The sequence below is a fragment of the Loxodonta africana genome, chromosome 8 (assembly GCF_030014295.1).
Source record: "Loxodonta africana isolate mLoxAfr1 chromosome 8, mLoxAfr1.hap2, whole genome shotgun sequence".
NCBI lineage: Eukaryota > Metazoa > Chordata > Mammalia > Proboscidea > Elephantidae > Loxodonta > Loxodonta africana.
This window is the reverse complement of record NC_087349.1, coordinates 57285021-57298768: the sequence shown is the minus strand read 5'-3', so window position 1 is coordinate 57298768 and position 13748 is coordinate 57285021. Positions and strand designations below refer to the sequence as shown.

Here is a 13748-nt window from a genome sequence, read left to right as displayed (position 1 = left end):
ATAATTTAGTACAGGAAGAAGTGTTAAGGCACGGGAAACTTGCTCTAGATTCTGGTCCGATGCTCCAGTCTCAGTCAAGGACTTAACCTCTCTGCAGTTTCTTCATATGTAAAAATTGAGGGGTTTGAATTAGGCGATCTAAAAGTCCCTTCCAGGGTCCTGGGTGGCCCATACAATTTGTGCTGGGCTACTAACCTAAAGGTTGGCAGTCCAAACAGACCCAGCGGTTGAAAGGCCTCGCAATCTGCTTCTGTAAAGGTTACAGCCAAGAAAGCCCTATGGAGCAGTTCTACTCTCTAACACATGGGGTCGCCATGAGTCCAAATTCACCTCAACGGGTATGGTTTTTTTTTTTTTTTTTTTTGGAAAGTCCCTAAAGTTCTGTGTCTCTAAATACCAACAGGACGCTGACAGAGTTCCTCTTCTCCAAGGGGCACAGTGTGACAACCTGGACACACTTTCAATAGTGTGATGATTCAAAGTCAGCCCTAGTTAGCTCTCTGACTAGCCCTCCCTGGAGATGGTTGGCTTCGATGGCATAGGGATTAGAACTGGGGATACAGGAGTGGGAGGCAAGTCTCGTGTTCCCTTGCGGTCATGGGCCGCCCTATGATCGTTGGGAGTCCGGAAACTCTCTCCCTCAGGGGTTAAAAAGAAAACTAATGAGCACCGAATGAGTGTGGAACAGGTGGCGCCGAGAGAACCAACTTACGGAGACTTGGGTGACTAGCCAGGCGAGGCTCTCCGGGCCCCCGGAGCCTCCCGGCTGGTTGCGGGCTTATCGGCCGCAGTCGGCACGCCCGGGCCGGGGCTGGCGGCTCTCCCGGGTGGGCGGCGGCCGCGGCTGGGCGCCCCTGGCGGCGAGGGCGGCGCGCTGGGCCCCTCGCCCGCGCCTGGCCTGAGAGCGAGCCGGCAGGCGGCGGGAGCTGCTCCTGCGGGCCCCGGAGGTATCGGAAGGCGTCGCTGGGGTCGGGCTGGGGTCGGACTGCGTTGGGGGCGGGGGCGAACGCAGCGAGCAAAGTACGGGCCCCTGGACCACAGCACCCCGCGCACGTAGCCGCTCGGCCAGAGACGCGCGAAGTCTGAGGTGAGGAAGGCCGAGCCGCCCGGCCGCGGCGGGAAACCCCGGGCACGGAGGGCGCGGGGCGGGGGGAGCGCTGAGCTTCGGACCCTCGGTCGGGGGGCGCGAGGAGGCTGGCTGCCCTCCCTGAACCGGCTGCACTGGCGCCTGAGGCTGTGGTTTCTCCGCAGGCTGAGATGGAACCTGAGGAGGGAAGGAACCGAACAGCCGGGCATCCCTGGAGAGCGGAGGGCGACTTCGAAATGGGCAGCAGCAGGTACATCACCAGCAGTCACCTGCTTTCCTGTTACATGTGATACAATAGGGCCAAATTCGGCCTTGGCAAGAAGTTGAGAAAATCTGTTGATGCCTTTGGTCTTCTTTGGAGGATTTTGTCTGAAGTTCTGACCTATGAGCATCAATTTTAAGTAGCCTCAGGGAATGTCATCTAGGTGCTCCTGGAACAGGGTCAGGAAGAAGAGGTTTTCTTTAAAGTACCAGTTTCTCGCTGTGCAAGGGAATTGGATAAATGTCTGTGTTGTATAATAATATTCCTTGTATTATATAACTTAAATATTTTTTGCAAATAACTTTCATGTACATCAACTGACTTTTCATGTTTGTAGAGCAATCAGGCTTCTGCTGGTGATGGTTGTGCTTTTCGAACAGGGGTAGTGAAGCAGAGAGGCCCACCCCGTCCCCTCCCCCTGTTATTTCTCTTCCTCCTTGCCTCACCCTCCTCCCACAGCGGGCCCTCTCCCCATTTGTCCCCTCCGGGCTGTGAGATGGGGAGGGGGACCTTAAGCAGCCTCAATCTTCTGTAACCCGCGTTTCCAAATCCGTTTTTGTTCAAGTGCAAGGGGAAAACCTCAGCCCTATCTTTGCTTGCTCTTCTTTCTCCCTGCTTTGGCTCCCCGCAGTTCTTTTGGTTGCCCGAGGGCCATTGTTAAGCACCCTTCACAGGCCTTACTAAGGGAAGAATCGTCAGTCAGTGGTGTGTGTCTGCTTCCTCTTTCACTGTGGGAACAGTGAATCGTTTTTGCCTTTAGCCTCAAATAGTTTATGAGGCTATTATGGTCTCTGAGTTCATGTCAGGCCACCCAGAACTAATTGACCTGTGTCATCCAGTGATCACCCAGAGGGAAAAATTTATCAAGTTCTCTAGTTTGTCTTCAAGCTGCAACGGGCCTGATTAGCTAACTGAAAATGTATATATCTGATGTTCAAACTGAAGAATTATTTTAGTCTGTTAATGTCTTCGTACAAGTGATATTGCTCTATTCCTTCTCAGAACTGTGGTATTTAATCATAGAAAATTTAGTTTTGCTATATCAAATTGGAAAAAGGAGAGAGAGTGTTATTCCTAGTACAAAAATGTAGTTTTCATCAGCTGCAATTAGGCTGGGATTGACTGTAAATCTATAAGTAGATGGCATTTTCATGAAGAAGGCTATTTCTATATTGACTGGCTGAACATATGATTAGTGTATAAAGGACCTGTCACTGCAAAAGTTGCAGTGACACTCCAGAAGCCAGGAAGTCCTCAGAAGTATAATTCACAGTCTTGTGCTGGAAAGAAGAAAACAGTTCAAAAGAGAAGGATGGAAGTTAAAAATAAGTTAAAACTTTAAGATGTGAAATTAAATATAATTTGTATAAAAGCTATATACACGTATATATTAAAGATGTCAAGCCCACTTCCATATCTAGGGCAAATTTAGAGTTAGTGATACACTTGTCCCATTAATGTTGCTATTGCCCATGGCACATTTTTTTTTTAAGTATATTTAGTGGTAGTGTTTGTCCTTTGAATTTCAGAAAATACTCTAAATAATTTGGAATAAAGTCTTATAAACAAATTTTCATCACCTACATTGACATTTAAGCTAGATAAATGCATCTTAGGTCAAGAATCACTGTCCTTGTTAACATCATTGTGTACAGGACAAGACAGAAATAATACACATACTAAATAAGCAAACTGTAAAAACCAGAAACCAAGCCCAGTGCCATTGAGTCGATTCCGACTCATAGTGACCCTATAGGACGGAGTAGAACTGCCCCATAGTTTCCAAGGAGCGCCTGGCAGATTTGAACTGCTGACCCTTTGGTTAGCAGCCATAGCACTTAACCACTATGCCACCAGGGTTTCCAAGCAAACTATAGAGAATGTTAAAAGGTGATGGATACTATGGGAAAAATAAATCAAGATTAAGAAAAACAGGAGTGCAAATGGGAGGTAGTCAGCAATTTTAAAGGTAGGTCTTATAGAGAAGGCATTATTTGAGCAAAGACTTGAAAAAAATGAGAGGAGAGAGCTGTGTGGGCATCTGGGAAGAGAGCATTCCTGGCAGAGGGAGCTGAAAATGCAACAGCCCTGAGATAGGAACGTGTTTGGTGCATTTAAAGAATACCAGAGAAGCCAGGGTGGCAGAAGAAGAGTAAGTAGGGGTGCGGTGGGAGATGTGGTCAGAGAGGGAATAAGGAGATACATCATGTAGGACCTTAGAGGCCAGTGTAAAATCTTTGAGAAAAAATGGGAGCCACTGTAGGTTTTTGAGTAGGGGAGTGATATGCTATGACTTGTGTTTTTAAATGGTCACTCTGAGTGCTACGTTGAGGATAGAGTGAAGCGGGCATAGGTGGAAGTGCAGAGACTAGGCAGGAGGCTGTTCTAGAAATCTAGGCAAGAGATGATGGTGGCTTGGACCTGGAGATAGCAAAGAAAGTGGTGAGAAGTGGTTGAATCCTACATGTATTTTCTGACACCATTCCTCACAATCCTTCAGAAGGATGGCTTCTATCAATTTTAGATCTGCAGGTTTTTTTTTTTTTTTTTTTTTTAGCAAAAGGAGAATTTAATTGATTTGACAGACATCGTTAACATATTAATCTTCCCCGTTGTGTGTGAGCTCTGTAGGGCAGGTGACTATTTCACATTTCTCTGTATAAACTTGTAGTACCTTGGACAGTTACTCCTGCACTTGGTGGCTACCTTGCAGTGTTTGTTAAACTGGATAATTTTGACAATTTGTGGATGTCACTTTTTTATATTTGAAAATACTATAGTTGTTGAATATCAAAACTGTTAAAATTTATGTCCAACTGATTGAAAAACATTCTGTAAATTTTTAATTCAAACAATTATATTTTTACAGCAACCAAGATGGGAGAAAAATGAAGAAAGTAAATTTGATTGGACCATTATCACTGGTAAGCTGTGAGATACTAAATGTGAATAATACTGCCTTTGTTCTGCTCTGTCCTATAGGGTCGCTATGAGTCGGAATCGACTCGACAGCAGTGGGTGGTGGGTGGATTGTTCAGATTTGGTGTTTTAAATCAGTAGCTACAGAGCAAATACTTTAAAATTGTAATAAGGCAGCAATAGATTTTCCATGCTGCACCTGTGCTGTCTTAGGCTGGCTCGTTGTAGTTAACAGCCCACGTTCTCAAGATGGATGATGAAACAGGGACAGGCTGGCTGTGAAACAGGGTAGAGCTAAATGATATACAGAGAAACTGAAAATAAGACCTGTGTTAGTAGCACCATGCAAACTAACCGATTTCAGAAAAATGCATCTCTTTATTTGTTTCACAATCAAATAAAACCAAAATTTAACTTAAACTTGCATATAAAAAAGGTGATTGTTAACTATGGAAAATTTAAAACACTAAGAAATAGATGTTCACATTTAGCTTCTAGGAACATTGGTTAAATATAGGATAATTTTTAGGGCTTCAGATTATATTTAAAACAGACTGAACTTCTGGAACAGTTTGCACATTATCCCTCCCCACCCCACTCCCACGTGCTACCAACCTGTGTGATGTCCTAGGGTATTGACCCAGTTTGACTCAGAGTCAGCCCTCAGGGACTCCACTCTGCCAAGCCTGACTCATCACCCACTCTCCTGATGACCATTTTTTGTCCCCCAAAGGGGGTGGGTGGAGGAAATGGGCGGAGGGCAAAGTTTAAAAAGAAGGGGGAGATGTAAGAGATAGAGGGGAAGCTAAAGAAATAGAAAAAATAAGAGAAGCAAAATGGATTCTGGCAGGCAGACGTGGAAAGAAGAACAGAGAGAGAGAGCGAGCAAGTCATAGATGGGTCAATCAAAATAGAAAAGATGAGAAATTAGAGAGTACTAAAAAGACAGCAGGTGACAAAGTTTTTTGAAGTGTTATGACACTGCTCTTCTCATTAGTTCTTGGAATTTGTGTACTTCACTATGACAGCTGGTATTACCACTCCGCTCTGCAGGTACGACCAAGTCCAGGATCCACAGTGTGGCCCACCAGGCCCTTTCTACCTCTCCCTAATATCGTCTTCCATACCTTGTACTGTACACTTCAGAATGCCGACTGCATGGAGTTACCTGAACATTCACTCCACACAGTTTCTAGAAGCCTTGCTGTTCTAGGCCTAAACATCCCCACTTCCCTGAGTCTTCTCCTACTAACTCCCCTTTATCCTTCAAGATTCTGCATGAGCATGTCTCCGTAAGAAAGACTTCCCTGAAGTGCATATATAACTAGTGGCTGTCTGGTTAACTCCAACTCATGGCGACTCCATCTGTGTCAAAGTAGACCTGTCCTGCATAGGGTTTTCAATGGCTGATTAATTTTTTGGAAATAGCTTGCCAGGCCTTTCTTCTAAGGTGCCTCTGGATGGACTCAAACCTCTAACCATTTAATTAGCAGCTGGGTGTATTAACTGCAGCACCCAAGGACTCTGAAAGTACATATATAGGCACTCCATAATGTTTGTTCAGTTTCACTACTGAGCTGCCTTTTAAAAGTTAATTTAAACCTCTTATAAGAATCTTATCCTCAAAACTGAGAGAATCTGTTTTCCCCTAATTTTAATTCTCCTTCTGAAATATTCTGAATGCGATTTTAAAGGGTGTTGGTGTGTGTTTGTGTGTGTGTGTACTTACTGTCTGCCTCTAGCTATTCTTAACTCACTACCTCAGGAGCTCAGAAAGATCAAACAGTATTTCTTAAAGGAAACAAACCATTATCCCCTCTGATTATATTGCAGTCATTCAACTAAATGAGATAATGATTAAACATAATTAGACTGATTTCCACAGAATGCAAAATAAATAGTCATGAAATTAGTCTGTTAATGATTTGGATTGGAAGTCTTCTTTCCTAATACATTCATTTGCAACTATTAAAAAATGTGCTGACTTTAAATAAAAAGCCAAAGAACATGTAATTGTAGAAATTCCATCTCACAAGCTAAGTATTATTTTGTTTCTTTTTTTTCAGTTTCGATACTCTGATTGGCAGGATAAATTATTTATGTCCCTGGGCACCATCATGGCCATAGCTCATGGATCAGGTCTTCCCCTCATGATGATAGTATTTGGAGAAATGACTGATAGCTTTGTTTATACTACAGGAAACTTCTCCATTCCAGGTAAGCGTTTCTCCACTTTTTTTTTTTTTTCTTTTGATATATAGTATTCTTTTAACTGGATGATATATTGGAAATTTGTTTTGGTATCTATTATCTACTTGTTTAATGATTTGGACATGACTATAGATATCATATAGGAGTTATAAACTTCTCAAATACAGTTCATTTCAATTTCAAGAAATACATTTATACTGTTTAACTTTTACACAGGATAAGGAAATTTATAAAAAGTGTTACATCTAAATAAGGTAGAAAAGTCACTCTACTTCAGGATAGTAGAGTATAAATATATAAAAAAAAAATAGTGAAGTATAAATGTACAGTGCCCCTCCCATTAATGATTTCTGGTGGATTTCAAAACACTTCAGTTAGCATGATGGTACTTCTTAGCTGTGCTCAGCTTGTAAATGTTATTTCTAGGTTTATTTGTTTGTTTTTTTCCTATCCTTCTTTTTTGTTACATCTATTTTTTGTCTGCTTTTTGAATCAACCAGATTGACTGGAACTTGATATAACACTTCACTAAAAAGTGAATGGATTCAATATGAAAATGTATGCTTCAAAACTCACTGAGCCAAGGAACAGATACCACAAAGGACTTGTAAAATTCTCAGAAAACTCCTCAAACACAGATCATTTAAATTTCAATTAAATTATTGAAGAATGAAAGGAGTCCCATAAATTAGTTTCACCTATAGGATGGACCCTGGTGACAGCATGGAGTGAGCCTCCAATGGGTATAGTTATTTTTATATTGGCCAAATTCAGCAGAGAAAGGAAGATACGTGCATTTTCTACCAAGCCTGAACAGTCAGTTCCTCCTACAGCATCAGGCTGGATAAAACTGAGTGAAGCTTTATTGGTGCAAGGATGGTGATATATAAGGGAAACAAAAGTGATAGAGGAAAAGTGGCTTTCGTAGCAAAGATACCTGAGAAAAAAATACACTCTATCACTTAGTTAACATTCAGTAATAATGTTCAGCTAACATTTCAATGTTCACTGATTGAGTACATTTTAGTCAGCATCTTAGGGCTTAATGTAATTATCTAAGAGAATATGATTGCTTAATTTATATAATGGAATCTGTTTGTATAACTATTAATAAGTAGTAATGCCTTGTAGAAATCCAGTGTAAGTATTCTTTGAATGAAACAAGCTCCTATAAAAGCAGGTTTTTTTTTTTTTCTAAAACACTATTGTCCTGAAAAGAACCTTTTTATAATAAAAATAACAACAATAATAGCATTGTTTTCATTATGCTTACTGTGAGGTGCTAAGCACAAAGCTCTCCCAAAAACAATCCTACCAAGCAGGCAGTATTACACCCTGCACATATGAGGAGATAAATAGTCCAAAGTTACACAGCTGTAAATGTTAGGACAGAATTCAAACCCAGGTCTTTCTGCTGTTCCTGTCATTCAAACCATGCTCTTGACCACATACATTATATCGCCAATGTAAAAAAAAAAAAAAAAAAAATGTGCTTTATCTAGGGGAAAAAAATGTTTGGAAAAGTTTTAAATGGGTTGCTTATGTTCAACCAGTGACCAAAGCTGCAACACAAACAGTGTAAATGTGAAATTGGAGTAAAATCAAAACCACTAAACCGATTGTTGTTGAGCCGATTCTGACAGGTAATTATCATCTCATAATACCTTAATTTTTTTTAATCTGTTATCCTTGACTTCTCATAAGATTTGTGGACCAAATACCTATTAATTTTTTTAAATATCTAAAGCAGGATGTTGTCCATATTAGAGTGCATCAATCAAATTTAGTTTCAACTCAGGGTTAAAAAAATCAGATTACTACAATGCAACTCAATTATCACAGATATGTTTGCTTTTCAGATACATTTGATTTTACCTTGGACCAATTTTAGCAATCCTGATCTTGTTTTTACTGCTACCAGAATAATTCCACAACTTTCTTATTTGGAAGAGTTTGCTTATTTTTCTCTTGTGTCTAATTATGCAACCAAATGGCTTTGAAGCTGGAGAAGGCAGATAGCTGCTACTGCTGTGTCGAAGGCCAACATCAGGGGAAAGGTGGTTTGAGCAGGTCACTCACAGACCTGCGATTGCTGGAGTGATAAACTCACCAAAATTACCGATTTAATTTATTTCAGTAGCCTCCAGATTATAAACACCCCTGTTTATGAACCTTGGTCCTTATAGCCACATTTGTCATTAGGCCTCTTGACTGTTTGGGAGGGTTTGGAATGTGAAGTCCCTCAAATGTTATGAATTTTCAGTTTCCACTCAAAAAAAAAAAAAATTTTTTTTTTTTTTACTCTTTGGTAGTCTATAAAAATAATATTCTTCCATCCCTTTGGAGAATATGAAATATTTAAAGGATGTTTTGTGTGTTGTTGACTGGTGGCACAATGATTAAGCGCCCAGCTGATAACTGAAAGTTCGGTGGTTTGAACCCACCAGCCTCTTCACGGGAGAAATGAACTGGCGATCTGCTTCTTTCTGTGAGGATTATAGCCTAAAAAACCCTATGGGGCAATTCTACTCTGTCCTATAGGGTCGCTATGAGTTGGAATTTAAAGAATGCTGTCTCTAAATCCGGAGAGCTCATTGAATTGTGTAGAGTTGTAGAGTTTAGCAAAAAACATGGGGGTTGGCAGCAGATAGAGCACTTTGCTCAGCTCACTAGTTCATTTCACAGAGGTGATTTTTTTTACAGTCTGTTCTTTAGATTTTCTGGGGTTTTGGACAGCTAGACTTAAAGGGAGCCAAGTGAGAAGGGAATGTTAAAAGAAAAAAAAAGATTTAAATTACAAGAGGGTCTGACAATGACTTATCATTATGAACAGAGCCCATCCTTGTCAACAGGATGAAGCTACTCGGTGACAGGATTGTTCCCTCACAATGACTCAGTTGTACAGAAACTATGCACAAAATATTCTGTGTGCAGAACTTAAGGACAGAGTCATAGAAATCAGTTTTTTTTTTTTTCTGTAGAGTATTAGGAACTTGATATCTTTTGACTATAATAATCTAGAAAATTCTGTGGAAAAAATCCTTGCACCCTGAATGTCCTTGCATTGCTTAGTGGTTGAAGGAAAAGGCAGCTTTGAGTCCTGAGTTACCTTAATTAACTGTTCATACTGCCAAAACTGACTAGACAAATATTAGCTCTTTGTTTTGTGCTGAATAGTCTTCTGTGATAAAAGAAGACCTAAGCAGAATCAAGGAAGACAGACATTGATTTACTTTGAGACTTGAAAATGACAATCAAAAATAAGTTTCCCTATTTAATCCTTGATTTATACATTTACTGTTTAGATCCTTCACTCACTAGCTGCAAGATCTTGGGCAAGTAACTTAACCTGTATAATCATCACTGTTCTTCTTTGAAAAGTAATCGTATGCTTTCTGATTGAATTAAATGAGTTGATTTATGTAAAGTGCTAGAACATAGTGAATGATCAATAAGTGTTAAAGAAACTAGCTGTGAGAAGGTGGGAATGAAACAATCACTCTAAGGTTCTGTTTCCTCGTCTATAAAATAGGTGAATTATATGGGAGCTCCCTGAAATGAATAGGCAGCTTCAAAAGGCCCCCCATTTTCTGGTTATGGGAGGCATTCTGGTGAACTGGAGAGGGGGTTTTCCATCCCGGCTCACGTTAAAATCAACCGGGGGACTTTTAAAAACATCTGATGCTCTGCAGAGATTCAGATACTTGTACACCAATGTTCACTGAAGCACTATTCACAATAGCCAAAGGTCGAAATAACTCAAGCATCCACCAAAACATGAATGGATAAACAAAATATAGCATGTATATAGAAACCAAAACCTGTTGCCATCAAGTCGATTCCAACTCATAGCGACCCTATAGGATACGGTAGAACTGCCCATGGGGTTTCCAAGGCTGTAATCTTTAAGGAAGCCGACTGCCACATCTTTCTCCCACGGAGCAGCTGGTGTGTTTGAACTGCCAACCTTTTGTTTAGTTGCCAAGCATTTTAACCACTGAGCCACCATTCACCATAAAAAAAATGAATTTCTGATGCATACTATGATAGAGATGAACCTTGAAAACATTGTGCTAAGGGAAATAAGTCAGACACAAAAGGACAAATATTTTATGATCCCACTTATATGAAATAGCTAGAATAGATAAATGCGTAGAGGCAGAGGTTTATTAGTGGTTACCAGGGGCCAGGAGGAGGGGGAAATAGGGAGTTATTGCTTAAGGGACACTGGCTTTCTATTTGGGATAATGGAAAACTTTGGAACTAGACAGTGGAGGTGATAGTTGCACAATATGATGAATGTAATTCATATCACTTAATTGTACACTTAAAATTGTTAAAATGGCATTTTTGTTATATATATTTTACTATAATAAAAAAATTTTTTTTTAATGACGGTGTAGCTCCAGCTCAGAGTTTCACATATAATTGGTCCTGGCTCTTTTTATTTTAGTTTTCCAGGTGATTCTAATGGGCAGCCAGGGTTGAGAACTACAAGCTAGGTGACTGCTTGGAGGTTGTTTATGAGATTGAAGAATAATAGGTAGTATCTTGCAAAACCAGGTCTATGCCCTTTGCTGCTCTAGATCCCATGATTCTTCTTTTTTTTTTAACCTATTGAACATTTTATAGTTTAAGACAACATTAAAAAATTATATTTCTCAAACATTTAAACAATTATGTAATTCCATGAGTCATTTTCCTGTCTGTGACATTTGTAAATATGTTGTTACGTGCTGTTGAATGGATTCTGACTCATAGTGACCCTATGGGATAGCATAGAACTGCACCATAGAACTGCCCCACAGCCCATGACTCTTCTGGAAATGCATTGATACAAATTTGTCCCAGGCAGCAGAAACTCATGGTTTCCTGGCGAGGGAGGGGCAGTGGGGGAAGGGGGTGGGGGGAAAGGGGGTGCTCCAGGGCTCCTAGAATTGCTAACCCAAAACTAGATTTCCGTTCTTGGTTTGGGACTCTGAGAAAGGAGCAGGTCAAATTCAGAATGTCTATAGATCCTTATTTTCTAGGAAGAGAGGATAAATCTGAGTTATAATATCTTCATTGAGAGAATTAGAAAGTTTGGGGGTAGGCACTGGAGGGGAGTAAAACCCATTTAATATTTTACCTGATTTCTAAGTTCAAGGGGGGAAAAAGGTCCCTGTACACATATATCCAGAGGCTCTCTGAAGTTTGGAGCAGTGAAGACTATCAATACCACCTCTGTAGGACAGCTTTTGGAGCCCTGGTGGCACAGTGGTTAAAAGCTCAGCTGCTAAGCAAAAAGGTCAGCAGTTTGAATCCATCAGCTACTCTTTGCAAGCCCTGTGGACAGTTCTGTTCTGTCCTATAGGGTCACTATGAGTTGGCAACAGATTTTTTTTCAGGGCAGCTTTTGAGCCTTTAGTTCCAAACACAGCTCCAATTTGACTTATCAAAGGTGCCATATTTAAGAACTCAGGTAGGAAATGAGGGCACAGAGCTGAACTGGTAAGAACAAAAGTTAAATAAAGATGATTCCACAAGGATCTGATAGCTGATAAACAGCTAGATTAATAAGCAGAAACACTTCATGCTGAGCATCAGTAGAAGTTACAAATCCTGAGGGAAATTTCCTGTCAGAATTAGGGCCAGTGTGCCTGGTAATTGATCCTGACTGTAGTTTAAGTTTTAAATAAATTCCAACCTTATCTCCCTTTGGAAAAGTTCACAGCACCCAGAAAACATGATCTCTGGGCTATTTACACATAATAAAGGAACAGAGATAGGTAGATTTCTTTCCTAGGCTCATGGCAAATAGGAAATATCTATCCTGTATGATTTCTCAACAATGCTGTGATGATATTTTATTTATTAGTTTGTGAATGTGGTAGATATCTGCTGCTTTCTTTTGGATTTTTCTCACTTTGTGCTTTTAAAGAAGGAGCCCTGGTGGCACCATGGTTAAGAACTAAGGCTGTTAACCAGAAGGTCAGCAGTTCGAATCCACCAGCTGCTCTTTGAAAACCCTATGGAGCAGTTCTACTCTGTACTGTAGAGTTGCTTTGAGTCAGAATCAACTCAACGGCAATGGGTTTGGGTTTTTTTTGGTTATACAAATCATTCAGTATATCATAGTGAGTAGAAGCACAGGCCAGAGTGTCTTGGCTGACAATCTGCTACTTGATTGCTGTGTGACTTTGGGTAATTTACTTTACCTCTCTCTACCTCAGTTTCCTCATTTGTAAAATGGAAATTTACAAAATAGTCCTACTTCATAGGGTTGTTGTGAAAGTTAAATGAGTTAATATGTGTACAGCATTCAAGACAGTGCCTGACATATTATAAATGCTCCATAAATGTTAGCTATTATTTCAACCCATTGTTTAGGAAGCAGAAAGTGTTTTTGTTTTTTTTATGGTGGTGGGAAATTTGGCAATGATTATATTTGGTGTCACACAACATGATTAATGTAATTGGTATCACTAAATTGTACACCTGAAAAATGTTGAATTGGCAAATATTGTGTTATATATATTTTTATAGCAATTAAAAATAAACATGAAAACCAGCAAATGCACAGTGACATTTTAATTAAATTAGCTCAAATTAATAGACAATATATTTCCTTCCAATTACTCTCCCTTTAAAAATACCAGAATACAGTATAGCTAGAAAATAAGTAAAGTAGAGGGCCAGCAAAAAAGACGAAGACCCTCAACAAAATGGACTGACACAGTGGTTGCAACAATGGGCACAAGCATAATGATTGTGAGGATGGTGCAGGACCAGGTGGTGTTTTGTTCTGTCGTGCATAGAGTCGGAACAGACTTGATGGCACCTAACAACAGGAAACAGGACATCCGTGCCACTTAAAGCTATGTTTTCTCTTTTGACCGTTTATTTGTCTCTCTGCATTCTATATGTTTTGTGGCTCCCCTGTCCCTTGCCCTTCAGCAGGCGGGAGGGTAAATGAGTGTGGAAAGACAAGAGTGGGTTTTTTTTTTGAGAACCTTTACCACAGCATCTTCTGGCTTTCATATATTTAAATTCTTTACAGATTTTTAAGATCTGTATTAATAGTTCAACCTTTAAAATTTGTTTTTATTTTATTTTGTATTTATTTAGTGAATTTCTCATTGTCGCTGTTAAATCCAGGCAGAATTCTGGAAGAAGAAATGACTAGGTAATTGGCTGATATATGTATCTTTATGGTGTAGTTAAAAAATATGTTTTATTTGAAAATAATTTCAAACTTACAGAGAAGTCGTAAGAATAGTAGAAAAAAAT

General features: G+C 39.9%; 1 protein-coding gene across 6 annotated transcripts in view; it reads left to right on the top strand.

Annotated features, from left to right (window-relative positions):
• Positions 1 to 955: 955 nt before the first annotated feature.
• ABCB4 (ATP binding cassette subfamily B member 4) overlaps positions 956 to 13748 on the top strand; it is an 88835-nt gene continuing 76042 nt past the window's right edge. For 4 of the 6 annotated variants that reach the window (XR_010322674.1, XR_010322675.1, XM_003407167.3 and 1 more), the window contains exons 1-5: positions 956 to 1087; positions 1252 to 1337; positions 4219 to 4273; positions 6335 to 6485; positions 13587 to 13644. Coding sequence is in view for 4 of the 6 variants with exons in the window: in XM_003407167.3 (XP_003407215.2) it covers positions 1258 to 1337; positions 4219 to 4273; positions 6335 to 6485; positions 13587 to 13644 (344 nt within the window). In the remaining 2 variants the exon portion in view is untranslated. Of the gene's footprint in view, positions 1088 to 1251; positions 1338 to 4218; positions 4274 to 6334; positions 6486 to 8032; positions 8123 to 13586; positions 13645 to 13748 lie in introns of those variants that run through there. The other 2 variants (XM_023544455.2, XM_064289941.1) reach the window with 2 other exon arrangements.